The 16,301-nt window shown below is 42.4% G+C and overlaps 1 protein-coding gene across 3 annotated transcripts in view; it reads left to right on the top strand.

Annotated features, from left to right (window-relative positions):
• The first annotated feature begins 5,852 nt into the window (after positions 1 to 5,852).
• Positions 5,853 to 16,301, top strand: part of si:dkey-51a16.9 (RING finger protein 122) — a 33,375-nt gene continuing 22,926 nt past the window's right edge. For 2 of the 3 annotated variants that reach the window (XM_036960024.1, XM_036960025.1), the window contains exon 1: positions 5,853 to 5,974. In XM_036960024.1, the coding sequence (XP_036815919.1) occupies positions 5,899 to 5,974 (76 nt within the window). In that variant the 5' untranslated portion in view covers positions 5,853 to 5,898. Of the gene's footprint in view, positions 5,975 to 13,810; positions 13,956 to 16,301 lie in introns of those variants that run through there. The other variant, XM_036960027.1, reaches the window with a different exon arrangement.

Here is a 16,301-nt window from a genome sequence, read left to right as displayed (position 1 = left end):
TCAACATTTCGCGCCAAAGTGGATGCAACCAATGTAAAAGACAGGGGTGTCTGATATTTTGCTAAACCAAGTCTCTATATTTTTGGTTTGCAGAGCATCGAAAGAGAGAAGACTTGCTAGTATGATCATTACCAAAATCATATACACATTTCACTCACTACTTAACGGTTTAGAATTGCGATATGAAATCGCGTGATGAAACATGTACCCCTTCTTAGGATATCTAGATCCATTGCCTTAATATTTCCCGCAAAACTCTTGTGTTCATTCATTCGTCGACACAGTGGGTATTTCGTTTTACATGGAATGTTAGACCATTCCATTGGTCCTTCAACGGAAATTGCAAAATGTTTCTACATAATAATCAGAATCTCCAGCACCACCCCAACATCAACATATGTGAAAATGGCACGTTTCTATGTTTTGTGGGGGGGGAAATATAGAAGATGATACCTATAATTTGTCACCAGAGTGGTTTGTTTACATAGCAGGTTAGGATAATTAACGTGGCTGGTTAGGTAAATTATCGTGGCAGGTTAGGAGAATTAGGTTATGGTTAGGGGTAGGCTTAGCTGCAATGTTGTTGATAAATTGGATAAAGAATGATAGTAGCAAACTCAACTGCATCCTTCAATGTGGCAGAAAGCTTGTTCATAACAAAAGCCTTTGATATTGCCAACCACTTTAATAACTTTTTTGTTGACAAGATTAGAAAACTTAGCCAGGACATGCAGCCGTCTTCATCGACCTGGCCAAGGCTTTCGACTCTGTCAATCACCATATTCTTATCCACAGACTCAGTAGCCTCGGTTTTTCTAATGACTGCCTTGCCTGGTTCACCAACTACTTTGCAAACAGAGTTCAGTGTGTCAAATCAGAGGGCATGTTGTCCGGTCCTCTGGCAGTCTCTATGTTGGTGCCACAGGGTTCAGTTCTCTGGCCGACTATTTTCTCTGTATATATCAATGATGTTGCTCTTGCTGCGGGCGATTCCCTGATCCACCTCCACGCAGACGACACCATTCTGTATACTTCTGGCCCTTCCTTGGACACTGTGCTATCTAACCTCCAAACGAGCTTCTATGCTATACAACACTCCTTCCGTGGCCTCCAACTGCTCTTAAATGCTATTCAACCGTTCGCTGCCTGCACTCGCACGGCCGACTAGCATCACCACCCTGGATGGTTCCAACCTAGAATATGTGGACATCTATAAGTACCTAGGTGTCTGCCTAGACTGTAAACTCTCCTTCCAGACTCATATCAAACATCTCCAATCTAAAATCAAATCTAGAGTCGGCTTTGTATTCCGCAACAAAGCCTCCTTCACTCACGTCGCCAAACTTACCCTAGTAAAACTGACTATCCTACCGATCCTCGACTTCGGCGATGTCATCTACAAAATAGCTTCCAATACTCTGCTCCAGCAAACTGGATGCAGTTTATCACAGTGCCATCCATTTTGTTACTAAAGCACCTTATACCACCCACCACTGCGACCTGTATGCTCAAGTCGGCTGGCCCTCGCTACATATTCGTCGCCAGACCCACTGACTCCAGGTCATCTACAAGTCCATGCTAGGTAAAGCTCCGCCTTATCTCAGTTCACTGGTCACGATGGCAACACCCACCCGTAGCACGCGCTCCAGCAGGTGTATGTCATTGATCATCCCTAAAGCCAACACCTCATTTGGCCGCCTTTCGTTCCAGTTCTCTGCTGCCTGTGACTGGAACGAATTGCAAAAATCGCTGAAGTTGGAGACTTTTATCTCCCTCACCAACATCTGCTATCTGAGCAACTAACAGATCGCTGCAGCTGTACATAGTCCATCGGTAAATAGCCAACCCAATTTACCTACCTCATCCCCATACTGTTTATATTTATTTACTTTTCTGCTCTTTTGCACACCAGTATGTCATGTATTGTCATGTTGTGTCCTGTTCCTGTTCTTTCTCTTCACCCTGTCTCCCTCTGCTGGTCGTATTAGGTTACCTTTTCTTCCCCTCTTTCCCCCAGCTGTTCCTTGTCTTCTTTAACTACCTCGTTCACCCCTTTTCCCACCTGTTCCCTTTTTCCCTCTGATTAGGTCTCTATATCTCTCTCTGTTTCTGCTTCTGTCTTTGTCGGATTCTCGTTTGTGTTACTCATGCCTGAACCAGACTATCGTCGTGTTTGCTGCAACCTTGTCCTGTCCTGTCGGAATCTGCCTGTTCATCTAACCTTGTCCTGTCCTGTCGGAATCGGCCTGTCCATCTGAGCCTACGTGTGTTTCATCATTAAAGAAACTCTGTTTTGTTAATTCGCTTTTGGGTCCTCATTCACGCACCTGACACAGTATCTCTACCTGTACATGACCATCTGATCATTTATCACTCCCGTGTTAATCTGCAAAATTGTAATTATTCGCCTACCTCCTCATGCCTTTTGCACACAATGCATATAGCCTCTTTTTTTTCTTTTTTTCTACTGTGTTATTGACTTGTTAATTGTTTACTCCATGTGTAACTCTGTGTTGTTGTCTGTTCACACTGCTATGCTTTATCTTGGCCAGGTTGCAGTTGTAAATGTGTTCTCAACTAGCCTACCTGATTAAATAAAGGTGAAATAAAATAAAATAAAAAACAACAAACACAGAGCCTTCATATTCATGCATAATGGACCAAGTAATGAAATACAAGCACTGTAGTTTTGAGTTCTGCAAAGTTGGTGTGGAAGAGGTAAAAACATTGTTGCTATCTATCAACAAGGACTAGCCACCTGGTACTGACAATCTTGATGGTACAGTAAATTGCTGAAGTTGGTAGCGGAATACATTGCGACTACTGTTTGCCATATCTTCACTTCAGGCCGAAAAGACTGTGTGCCCTCAGGCCTGAAGGGAGGCAAAGGTCATTCCACTGCCCAAGAATAACAAAGCACCCTTTAATGGTTCAAACGGCCGACCAATCAGCCTGTTACCGATGCTTAGCAAACTTTTTTGTATTTGGTAAAACACCATTTTTTCCAATGTTATTTTATAGAAAACGAATTAACAACAGACTTCCAGCATGCTTATAGAGAAGAACACTCAACATGCTCGGCACCAACACAAATGACTGATGATTTGCTAAAAGAAATTGATAATGAGAAGATTGTGGGAGCTGTTTTGTTAGATTTCAGCGCAGCTTTTGATATCATTGATCATAACCTATTGCTGAAAGAAATGAGATGTTATGGATTTACATCCAAGCTGTCATGGTCAAAACATATAGAATCAAAAGGTTGCTAAAATGGGTAGTATGTCCATGATAAGGCGTTGCTCTGCTTTTTTGACATCTAAATGAACCAGGCAGGTCCTACAGACCCTATTTTTGTCGCACCTGGACTACTGCCCAGTTGTGTGGTCATATGCTTCAAAGAAGGACATATGAAAATTGCAGTTGCTCCAGAACAGAGCAGCATGTATTTCACTTAGCTGTACTGTACATGGAGGACGAATGTCAGTAGTATGCATGTCAATCTCTCCTGGCTCAAAGTTAAGGAGAGACTGACTGCATCACTATTGGTATTTGTGTGAGGTGTTGATGGGTTAAAGGTATCAAACTGTCTGTTTAAGTAGTTGGCACACAGTTTGGACACTCATTGATAATACACAAGACATTCAGCCAGAGGTCTCTTCACAGCCCCCAGGTCCAGAACAAAGGCTGGAAAATGCAGTTAAATAGAGCCATGCTTACATGGAAATCTCTGCCACCCCAGGTACAGTGCCTTGCGAAAGTATTCGGCCCCCTTGAACTTTGCGACCTTTTGCCACATTTCAGGCTTCAAACATAAAGATATAAAACTGTATTTTTTTGTGAAGAATCAACAACAAGTGGGACACAATCATGAAGTGGAATGACATTTATTGGATATTTCAAACTTTTTTAACAAATCAAAAACTGAAAAATTGGGCGTGCAAAATTATTCAGCCCCTTTACTTTCAGTGCAGCAAACTCTCTCCAGAAGTTCAGTGAGGATCTCTGAATGATCCAATGTTGACCTAAATGACTAATGATGATAAATACAATCCACCTGTGTGTAATCAAGTCTCCGTATAAATGCACCTGCACTGTGATAGTCTCAGAGGTCCGTTAAAAGCGCAGAGAGCATCATGAAGAACAAGGAACACACCAGGCAGGTCCGAGATACTGTTGTGAAGAAGTTTAAAGCCGGATTTGGATACAAAAAGATTTCCCAAGCTTTAAACATCCCAAGGAGCACTGTGCAAGCGATAATATTGAAATGGAAGGAGTATCAGACCACTGCAAATCTACCAAGACCTGGCCGTCCCTCTAAACTTTCAGCTCATACAAGGAGAAGACTGATCAGAGATGCAGCCAAGAGGCCCATGATCACTCTGGATGAACTGCAGAGATCTACAGCTGAGGTGGGAGACTCTGTCCATAGGACAACAATCAGTCGTATATTGCACAAATCTGGCCTTTATGGAAGAGTGGCAAGAAGAAAGCCATTGCTTAAAGATATCCATAAAAAGTGTTGTTTAAAGTTTGCCACAAGCCACCTGGGAGACACACCAAACATGTGGAAGAAGGTGCTCTGGTCAGATGAAACCAAAATTGAACTTTTTGGCAACAATGCAAAACGTTATGTTTGGCGTAAAAGCAACACAGCTGAACACACCATCCCCACTGTCAAACATGGTGGTGGCAGCATCATGGTTTGGGCCTGCTTTTCTTCAGCAGGGACAGGGAAGATGGTTAAAATTGATGGGAAGATGGATGGAGCCAAATACAGGACCATTCTGGAAGAAAACCTGATGGAGTCTGCAAAAGACCTGAGACTGGGACGGAGATTTGTCTTCCAACAAGACAATGATCCAAAACATAAAGCAAAATCTACAATGGAATGGTTCAAAAATAAACATATCCAGGTGTTAGAATGGTCAAGTCAAAGTCCAGACCTGAATCCAATCGAGAATCTGTGGAAAGAACTGAAAACTGCTGTTCACAAATGCTCTCCATCCAACCTCACTGAGCTCGAGCTGTTTTGCAAGGAGGAATGGGAAAAAATGTCAGTCTCTCGATGTGCAAAACTGATAGAGACATACCCCAAGCGACTTACAGCTGTAATCGCAGCAAAAGGTGGCGCTACAAAGTATTAACTTAAGGGGGCTGAATAATTTTGCACGCCCAATTTTTCTGTTTTTGATTTGTTAAAAAAGTTTGAAATATCCAATAAATGTCGTTCCACTTCATGATTGTGTCCCACTTGTTGTTGATTCTTCACAAAAAAATACTGTTTTATATCTTTATGTTTGAAGCCTGAAATGTGGCAAAGGTCGCAAAGTTCAAGGGGGCCGAATACTTTCGCAAGGCACTGTAACTCAAGCTAGCAATAAAACAAGATTTTAAGAAAAAACTGGGGTCTGTGAAGAGACACAGACATTTTATATTGTTTTGAATTGTATTTTTCATTCTATTATGTATTGTAAAATATAGTGTTAGTTATTTTATGTATTTTATTTGTTGTATTTTGTTTCCTGTTTAGACCCCAGGAAGAGAAGCCTAATTGGTGATTCTAATAAAATACTAAACACTGTTGTCCCCGACGCAACCACTAGATGGAGCTGTAGGCATACTCCATTTAGCCACAACTGTAGAAACGTAAACAAACCATCTGTAGCACAAATCATCAGTATCAATAAGTAGGCTATGTTCATCATACTATAACCTATTAGTAATTGAAGACATCTGAATGTAATTCATGTTTTGATGTTTTGATGTTTGAACAAGAAAGATTATCCCTTATCATAACACTATCCATTCCAGATGAGAATATTGTGTTACCTTTTCCTCCTCAGTAACCAGGTTTCCCTCCAACCTTTTTACGTGAGTAAAGTCAATTTCGGATATAAAATGACAGGTCTGATGGAAACAGAACATTTTCCGGTAAACTTTCCAAATGTCTACAAAATAAGATACGCTCGACAAGGTAAGGTCTTTTGGTGTTGGTAAAATTAATTATGTGAGAAATGTTGGTGGAGACGCTTTTATGCACAAATATTGATATAATAACCATCACATCGAAGTAAACTTGGAGACGCGATGACATGTTGTGTGATCCTGCCACTATGACTTGTCGGCAAAGCATGCAGTTTATTAGGCTACAGATTAAATATATTATGATAACCACAGGGTGGTGAACAAGCAAGGTGATGAGCTTGATAATCCTTTTCGATAAATATCAAGGGTCTTATAATGGTGACATGATCATCGATGCTTGGCTGCCCTTTGACAAAATAATCTTGCTGTTTTGTCCTCTATAATCAAAATAAAAATTTTAAAAATAAAAATAAAAATGTATTTGTCACATACACATGGTTAGCAGATCTTAATGTGAGTGTAGCGAAATGCTTGTGCTTCTAGTTCCGACAATGCAGTAATAACCAACAAGTAATCTAGCTAACAATTCCAAAACTACTACTACCTTATAGACAGACACAAGTGTAAGGGGATAAAGAATATGTACATAAAGATATATGAATGAGTGATGGTACAAAGCGGCATAGGCAAGATACAGTAGATGGTATTGAGTGCAGTATATACATATGAGATGAGTATGTAAACAAAGTGGCATAGTTAAAGTGGCTAGTGATACATGTATTACATAAAGATGCAGCAGATGATATAGAGTACAGTATATACGTATACATATGAGATGAATAATGTAGGGTATGTAAACATTATATTAGGTAGCATTGTTTAAAGTGGCTAGTGAAACATTTTACATCATTTCCCATCAATTCCCATTATTAAAGTGGCTGGAGTTGAGTCAGTGTGTTGGCAGCAGCCACTCAATGTTAGTGGTGGCTGTTTAACAGTCTGATGGCCTTGAGATAGAAGCTGTTTTTCAGTCTCTCGGTCCCAGCTTTGATGCACCTGTACTGACCTCGCCTTCTGGATGATAGCGGGGTGAACAGGCAGTGGCTCGGGTGGTTGTTGTCCTTGATGATCTTTATGGCCTTCCTGTGACATCGGGTGGTGTAGGTGTCTCATCATGTTGGCCAGTGGTTCCCAACCAGGGGTACTAGGACTTGATTGGCCTATCTACAGGGGGTACTTGAAAAGACTCATGTGTCCATATGGTTACTGGTACAATGCACGTGAAGGGGTACTTCAGGAGTACTCCGGGCAGAGCAAAATTCAGTTCTGTAGTAAGGTAACCAAAAAAGGTTGGGAACCACTGATGTAGGCTATATGTGCTCTTAAGCCAACAGTGGGGAATAAGAGTACAGTGATGGGCCTCAACATCATGATTTAACTGGACAGCACTATATAGGGCAGAACCAAAGTCGTCAGGTCCAGAGTCATTCTCCCTCTCAGGTCCAGCATCAGTTTCCCTGTCAGGTCGAGAGTAAGTTTCCCGGTCAGGTTCAGAGTCAGTTTCCCTGTCAGGTCGAGAGTAAGTTTCCCTGTCAGGTCGAGAGTAAGTTTCCCTGTCAGGTCCAGAGTCATTCTCCCTGTCAGGTCCAGTCGTTCTCCCTGTCAGGTCCAGAGTCAGTTTCCCTGTCAGGTCCAGAGTTAGTTTGCCTGTCAGGTCGAGAGTAAGATTCCCTGTCAGGTCGAGAGTAAGTTTCCCTGTCAGATCCAGTCAATTTCTCTGTCAGGTCCAGAGTCGTTCTCCCTGTCTGGTCCAGAGTCGTTCTCCCTGTCAGGTCCAGAGTCAGTTTCCCTGTCAAGTCCGGAGTCGGTTTCTCTGTCAGGTACAGAGACGTTCTCCCTGTCAGGCCCAAAGTGATCAGCACTAGGCTTTGAGCCTTCAGCCGTTAAGTTTTGCTGTGTCCAGCTCTAGTCGGCCCTCAGTCCACTGCTCTGCCAGGCTATAGGTTCTCTGCCCCACTAGGTCTGCAGCATCTGCCCTCAGTTGGTCCGTAGCCCCCAGCCTCGGTCGGCAAGCGGTCAGCTCCCTCAGTGCTCCACTCCAGACCACAGCCCTAGTTCTAGGCCTTAGGTCTCCTGCTCCCCTAGATCCAGAGTTATCTGCTCCTCTAGGTGTGCAGTTAGACCGTTCTCAACCCTCAGCCTGTACCCAGTCGCCTATACTAGCACTAGACTACACGATCCCTGCTCAACTAGATTTGCAGTCTGCACCATGCCTGGCTTGAAATCCTCAGATTTAGTAGTGAGTTCCAATTCCCCTGCCCTGTTAGGCCCTCAGCTCCCTGACCTGGGGGAACCACCATTCCCTGACCTGGGGGGCCTGCTGTCTCTAGTTCTGGGGGATCGCCTGCCACCTGCCTTGGACGACCCTCAGCCCTTCCCACGTGGGAGACAACCTGACCTCTACTTTGGGGCCCAGCCACCTCCAGATCCTTGATGATCATTGCCCAGGGATCGCCACATGGTCCACCATGGGAGTCATCGCTTTCAGCAGTGGTGAAAGAGTCACCAGCCTCAACCACAGCCAGTGAGCAGCCAACAACAGTTGTGGCCGGCATGCAACATTCCTCCACCACAGTAGGCGAGCCGCTTGCTTCAGCCGTGGCCAGTCTCCGGCATTGCACTCAGTATCTAAAGCATGGGGCCCAGCTGCCCTGCACCAGCTGAGTTAGAGGGCCCTCCCCCACCCGCTTGGCATTCAATGGGGCGGCCCAGGACTGTCTGCGTATCAGTTTGTCAAATGAATTAATCACTGTCTTTTGTTGAATTTATATAACAACATTCCAACCTTGTTTAGCATTATCTAGTCCAAATTTGGCATGATTCCACTATTTGTATCCATTTGTGTCACTTTCAAGAGGGGCTTTTATTTTGAAGGCAAACTATAAATGCCACTATTGTGGCTAATCCTTACTGTGGCTAGTTTCACATAGGTGTCGGACCATTTAAGATGCAGGAGCCGGATGAAGCTAGTTAGCTGCTTATAACGTTAGCTTCGTCATGTGGTTTGGTAAGAAGAATGCCCCTCTTCCCACAGGTGTTATTACTATCTCTGAAGGTTTAGAGTTTGAGGTAGTCACCTCATACAAGTACTTGGGAGTATGGCTAGACGGTGCACTGTCCTTCTCTCAGCACATATCAAAGCTGCAGGCTAAAGTTAAATCTAGACTTGGTTTCCTCTATCGTATTAACTACTCTTTTACCCCAGCAGCCAAATTAACCCTAATTCAGATGACCATCCTACCCATGCTAGATTACTGAGATGTAATTTATAGATCGGCAGGTAAGGGTGCTCTCGAGAGGCTAGATGTTCTTTACCATTCGGCCATCAGATTTGCCACCAATGCTCCTTATAGAACACATCACTGCACTCTATACTCCTCTGTAAACTGGTCATCTCTGTATACCCGTCGCAAGACCCACTGGTTCTTGCTTATTTATAAAACCCTCTTAGGCATCACTCCCCCCATCTGAGATATCTATTGCAGCCCTCATCCTCCACATACAACACCCGTTCTGCCAGTCACATTCTGTTAAAGGTCCACAAAGCACCCACATCCCTGGATCGCTCCTCTTTTCGGTTTGATGTAGCTAGCAACTGGAACGAGCTGCACAAACACTCAAACTGGACAGTTTTATCTCAATCTCTTCATTCAAAGACTCAATCATGGACACTCTTAATGACAGTTGTGGCTGCTTTGTATGATGTATTGTTGTCACTACGTTCTTGACCTTTGTGCTGTTGACTCTGCCCAATAATGTTTGTGCCATGTTTTGTGCTTCTACCATGTTGTGTTCCCACCATGATGTTGTTATGTTGTGTTGCTACCATGCTGTATTGTCATGTGTTGCTGCCTTGCTATATTGTTGTCTTAGGTCTCTCTTTATGTAGTGTTGTGATGTCTCTCTTGTTGTGATGTGTTTTGTCCTATATTAATACTGTATTTATTATTTTATTTTTATCCCAGGCCCCTGACCTCGCAGGAGGCCTTTTGCTTTTTGGTATGTCGTCATTGTAAATAATAATTTTTTCTTAATAACTGACTTGCCTCGTTAAAAATGAAATGAAGAATTATGTTTAACAATAAACATCTTCGTGAAAAATAACATGGAAAAAACAAGCCAGTCTGGCGCATCAACAATACACACGTAACACAAACAATCTTACACAAAGACATGATGGGGAACAGAGGAATAAATACATGTAGATTGATTGGGGAATGATAATCAGGTGTGCAGGGAACAAGACAAAACAAATGGATACATGAAAAATGGAGCGGCGATGGCTAGAAAGCCGGTGACGTCAACCGCCGCCCAAACAAGGAGAGGAGCCGACTTCGGCGGAAGTCGTGACAACGTATGCTAAGTCTGGCATAAGCTTATTTCCACACTTTACAATAACTCTGTTGCAGTGGTCTTAGGTAGTCTCTGTATAGGCTATTCCCTCCATCGCGACACTGCTGCCCTGTTGAAGAGCTTGTGTTCTCCATGCAGCACGACAGCACAATGCGCCTTCGGAAAAGCACCCCTCAGCCTCAGAAGATACCCTCTGGAGGCATGCTCTGCATAGTCATTATACCCTAATGTAGGCCTATTTTCCTACTAGCCAAATTAAGTGCAGAGCATGCATGATGCGTGCAACTCCTCATTCCAACATATTTGAACATTTAATTCATCCTTCATTCAGTTCAGTCAGTCAGTAAGTCATCCATTCTGTCATTTGTCTGAGTTGTAACTTAAAGAGAATAGAACAGTCGTATCCATTAGTTTTATTGAAATCCATGTGTGTATTCAAAATTATCTAAATTCTCAAACGTTATTTAGCCTATCACTTTAATAATTCAATGTTTAATATAGGCCCATTCAAATAATAAATATAGGCCTTCAACTTGTAGGCATTGCAATTTAGGCTATCATTTTGGGCACTGGTGTCTTGACGAATAATTTCAGAACTCTATTTGTGTTTTATAACTGTTTTTATTATAGGCCTCAGGACAGGTTATAGCCAAGAGTTAATCAATATTTAGTTGTCTCATTTATTGATATGGATACAGCCTCTGCGTGATGGGGTTGTGCAACACAAATGGTTATAACAAGCCTAAGTACAGAGTGGAATTCACTAATAAAACAGTCAAAATGCCTAACATAAGGCTGACAGTCCGTGATCCCAAATACTGGAAAAAGTGTAATTCATTAGGTTACATGATCACCACAGTAGCCCCACGTGGCTATAAAAATGTATTAAAATAATTATATGGCCATTAAATAACACACTACATTATGGTATATTTAGATAGTGGAATAGGCCTAGCCTAAATCATATTTGCTTTCTATTTTGCTGTGTCTTTAAAGTATAATTCTCACACGTCATTTGCTGAAGGCCCAAGTCTATACTACGCCATCTACTGGTATAATGTCGTTATTGACTGCAGTTCTAAAACAAACGACTTTATTTTGTAAATTAATTCGGAAGCTGCAAAGTAACTCTAAAGTCTGGGCTAGAGTTGCTTGATTGACTAGCTACTTTCGGTTCATGTCCTTTGCAGGTGCCACATTCCTGACAAAAGTTTGTATATATAAAAAAAGATCTGTAACCGAGTAAAGGGAGACGTAAAGTAAGAATTGAACTTGTAAACAGATCAAATTTAACCGTTACGTTTCATGTTTCACGCATGACTTTTCTTACGATCCTAAGGATACATACGTTCAACCTTTTGGCAGCTATCTGGCTCTATAAAAACTTTACCAGCATCATAGCATATGTATCGGTGAATCGCTGTGACATATGATATATGAATGATAGTGTTAATCAATGTGTAATAACTACGTAAATGTTTTATTAACGTATTAAATTATTGTGTGACAAACAGTCAAGTTTATTTGACACGCAAAGACCCAAACGGCTTTCCATAATCTGGTGCCCGACTACTCAATCATAGACGTGGCACGCAACCAATTCTCAATTCTCAATTCAAGGGGCTTTATTGGCATGGGAAACATGTGTTAACATTGCCAAAGCAAGTGAGGTAGATAATATACAAAAGTGACCATTGGACGAGGAGATGGGCAGCTCCATTGTATTAACAGCCAGTGTGTACGTTGCCCATGTGTCGTCACTGGGCTGCATGGAGCATTCTAGGTGATTCTAGGACAAGGAGGGGTCTCCAAGGAGTGAATGGGAAGTCAACTGGGCTCTAGCTCAAAACCAAACATTAGCATGAATTTCGTGAACAAGAAGTACAACATTTCAATTTTTTTTCCGAGATGTGAGAATTAACTTGTTCTCTGTAATATCAGTATAGTTCGTTATCAATAAAACATCACAATAAGGTGCAGAGCGTTTGATTTGCCTGCTGGGGGGCAAAAGAGACCCCCATCTCCTCTAAAACCATTGTTAACTGCGTGCCGTTTTCAAGGGATTGTTAAATAAATGTAAATTATTTGGTTGTAATATTGTAATTGTAATATCCTCTTGAAGAGCATAGTCAGAACTACACATTTTCCATGATTTCATCTAAAACAAGTGCGCACATTTAGCTCTATCATCAGTTATACAGCAAGTAACTAACTGCATGCTTATCATGATCAGTAAACATAAATTGATCATGTCATTTCAGATATGTTGAAGCTAATATAATTTATCTCTCAATATTGCCCACCATTAATTGAGTATTTGAGTGATATAAAATCAAAGTGAACTACAAGTTTAATTGATGTAGGTTAATGTCCCATGTTTGTGGGCTCTGCCTATCTAGCAGCTGAAGTGCGCATTTGCCGATGTACTGTTAGCTGATAGTGTTTACTTTGCAAGCTACCGGTAGAAACGTTGTACAGTGGTAAATAGACATAATCTACTTTTTTTCTCCAACCAACATAGGCCTACCTAGTGAAGTTAGCTAACATTCCCCTTTTCAACAGTGTTTTTAGCGTGTTTAATCACGATTGCTGCTGACAGGCATGATAGGCTACATTGATTAATGGACCACGTTAAATTGGCTAGCTAGCTAATAACAGACCACGTCAATATGGCTAGTTAGGAAACTAACTTTCAGGGGATAAACTAGGTGGCTATATCCAAATATTGTTATATTTGCTTGCCGTCTACACTGAGTGTACAACACATTAAGAACACCTGCTCTTTCCATGATAGACTGATCAGGTGAATCCAGATAAAAGCTTTATTGATAACGACCTATACTGTTGCTTTGGAATCGTGACGTTACGTACTTTTGAGGAAAATAGGCAGGTTTTGACTCATACCCTGACTTTGAGAAGGGATTGCTGACGCTTAGCAACCGCGTGACGCAACATGACGACGTGACCGCGATTGATCGACAGTCTGCTGGGAGAGGTGTTATACGTTCCTCCATTCATTGCTCAGTCGGATTCCTATCTCCTCCCTTCTCTAATAGCTCTGCCTTTTCTGCTCAGCGGTAGCGGATTGACTACATTTTGTCCCTATAATCAATATCCACATGGTGTGACAATTCTGTGTTTAAACAATGAGCCAGCATTTGGGCACCATTGCAGGGGAAAGTTCTCCTGCAATGAGGAAGTACAAAAGATATTGCTGGAGCACATGGTCTGAACAGATTGTAAGCTTTATCAAAAATATGAATACAAATATTGTACTTTTCTGCCGTCATCAAAGAGATTTCTTACATGCTGACCACACCACTCACATACATGTTATTAAATAATTGCACCCACACTGCTTGCGCAGGTCAAAGAGGGTCTTCGTAGCCAGGCACTAAAATAGAACTTGGTTCTATTTGTGATGCAAGTCCCGCCTCTCTCATGTCCTCATTGGTTTTTAAGAGCATATATCCATGTGGGTGATTGAAAGATGAACTGAGGTCCACACTCCAGTCGGTGATGGTAATGCACCTTAAAGTTAAAGTTAGTTGCCAACCTCAATATAAAGTCCAGAGAAGAAGAAGAACCCCGAAGGAGGAGAGATGACTAGAAACTAACTCAGTTTACCCTTTTATCTGGGGATTAATCGTCGGAGTAGAGGACCTTGTGCATTTCAGGTAAAATAACAACCCAATGTTTATATCCCAGGACAAATGAGCTAGCAACAGCAAGCTAGCTAGCTAAATTGGCATAAATGTTTAATGCTTTTCGACCTGTCCCCAAATTATAGTTGGTTCAGAGTTTGTTTTGATATTTCAACCTGCAAGTCCTGATCACCTCTGGTGTGGGTGGACAAAATCAACATGCGCACAATGACGCACACGGTGTGGTCATCATGTTAGTCCTTTGGTGTGATGCCTTTTGATTGTATAATTGAAAATAAATACTATTTATTTAACAATTGAAATATAAAAAGCTATGAGAAAATGTTCTGGTAAAAATCAAATGGAAGGCTTATTGTTAACAATAAGGACCAAAATGGACCATACAGCCGGAGATTTCCAACGCCGTGACAGCTTTTTCTGCTTGGTGTGACATGAATGTGTCACATCAGAGGAAATAGCTGCCACTCCAAGGGACATAAATACACTTCTATAATGACTTTTTTTTCATCAAATAACACTTTTTTTGTATTAGACTTATTTGTATCCTGTTGAAATTTGGATAATTTTAAGTGGTTCTGAGTGGAATAGTTACATTTTCATTCTACCAGGTCTGGTTTCTCACACCCTGCAGGTGACCATTGCTTCGCCGACCTCTGGGTCACCCTATTCAGAATCAGTGACACTTTGTGTTTTTCAAACCTTGTTATTGGCTCCATTGTGCTGTATAGTCCAACAGAACACATCTCGAGTGGTGCCTCAGCTCTCACAGCTTCCACGGCTTCAGCTGTTGGTAGGTTGGTGCCTCCCACTGGGTGCGCATGGGTGCGCTTGGTTCTCCCACTTCATTATGGGCCAGGTACACCTCAATGTTTTGGGGGTCTACCTAAATGATCCGGCCAGTCTTTTCCCAAAGATGAAGCCATGTAAGTCTTAGTAGACACGGCCTGTACATTGAAACTGCAAATGGCTCATTAAATTAGTTATGGTTCCTTTGATTTGATAGTTATAGAGATGATACATTCCAACAAACTGCTGACCTTCGTGGATGCATGTGCTCTTCTATAAATTCCGCTAGCCCGGAGCTGTGTCCGTCCTAACATAGTTGGCCCTGTGCTCGTGGTTGGAGCTAGCGTGGAGTGGTGTCCGTCCTAACATAGTTGGCCCTGCGATCGTGGTTGGAGCTAGCTCGGAGTCGTGTCGGTCCTAACATAGTTGGCCCTGCGCTCGTGGTTGGAGCTAGCGTGGAGTGGTGTCCATCCTAGCATAGTTGGCCCTGCGCTTGATGATCCCTGCTCTAGTGCCTTCATCTTATCACTTTTTAAAATTTAACCTTGAACAGTTACAAATGTACTTAAAACAACTTAAGTAGTACTTTAGAGTTGTTTACATCACTGAGTGTTCTACCTCGTTGTTGGCATGCTGAATAAGAGTACCTGGGACCTGGTGTCTGAGTGGAGCAGCTACTTTCGCCATCCTAGTCACTATCATTGGCCAAGTGGCCGTGGCTCCCGTGACTTGGATGATCATCTGACTATTACGACTCTGGAAAGGGGTTAGAGGTCATGGGCATGGCTTGACCGCTGCTGCTCTCCCCTGGGCTACCAACAGGAGGCGTACTGGTCCCAGGTCAGCTCCTAAGAGCATGACCTTTTCCATGCACGCACCCTGACTTCCGACAGTGTGAAGAGCTACTTTTGATTCGAGGAGAAGGAGAAACGGGAGGAGCACCAGAGCGCCAGCCCCATCTTTAGTACAGTGTGGAACTGGATCTCTGGATTCTACCTGTACAGGGAGAACAAGGGACTGCCCCTCTACAGCCACTACTTCAACAAGTGGGCCCAGTACAGTGTGGAGAACAACATTGAGGCCACAGAGAAAGAAATCCTGGGAATCCACAGGTACTGCAGACTTTTGTACCAGCCCAGCACTGACACATTCAACTGATTAACTTTATAGTCAAGTCCTTGATTTAGATGAATGAATCAGGTGGTGTAAGCACAGGGATAGAACCAAAGCATACACACCCAATGGGTACCCAGGACCAGGGTTGAAGAACACTGGCCTATGTAGATTAGTACTTTACTTGTATTCTCCCACATTGATATGTGTAACCTCCTTCAACTTGTGATAAATGTAAGCAATTGGAATAGACTCAAATATGGACTGAAATAATGTTCCCAACGTTACTGTCATTGTTCCCCATTTACTTCTGTTCTCTTCCAGTTGTCAAATGCTTGTAATGGCTGATAAAGGATTTCTAAGTTTGTGTTTATATGCTTATTGTGTATAGTTCACGGTCCATGTTTAACAGGACGTTGTATGCAAGGTGATTTACCCTCCCCCCAATAGCTTTTCTTT

Source organism: Oncorhynchus mykiss, chromosome 23 (assembly GCF_013265735.2).
Source record: "Oncorhynchus mykiss isolate Arlee chromosome 23, USDA_OmykA_1.1, whole genome shotgun sequence".
In the NCBI taxonomy this organism is placed as follows: Eukaryota; Metazoa; Chordata; class Actinopteri; order Salmoniformes; family Salmonidae; genus Oncorhynchus; species Oncorhynchus mykiss.
Note: the sequence above shows the minus strand (reverse complement) of the source record. Positions and strands in the feature narration are given on the sequence as shown.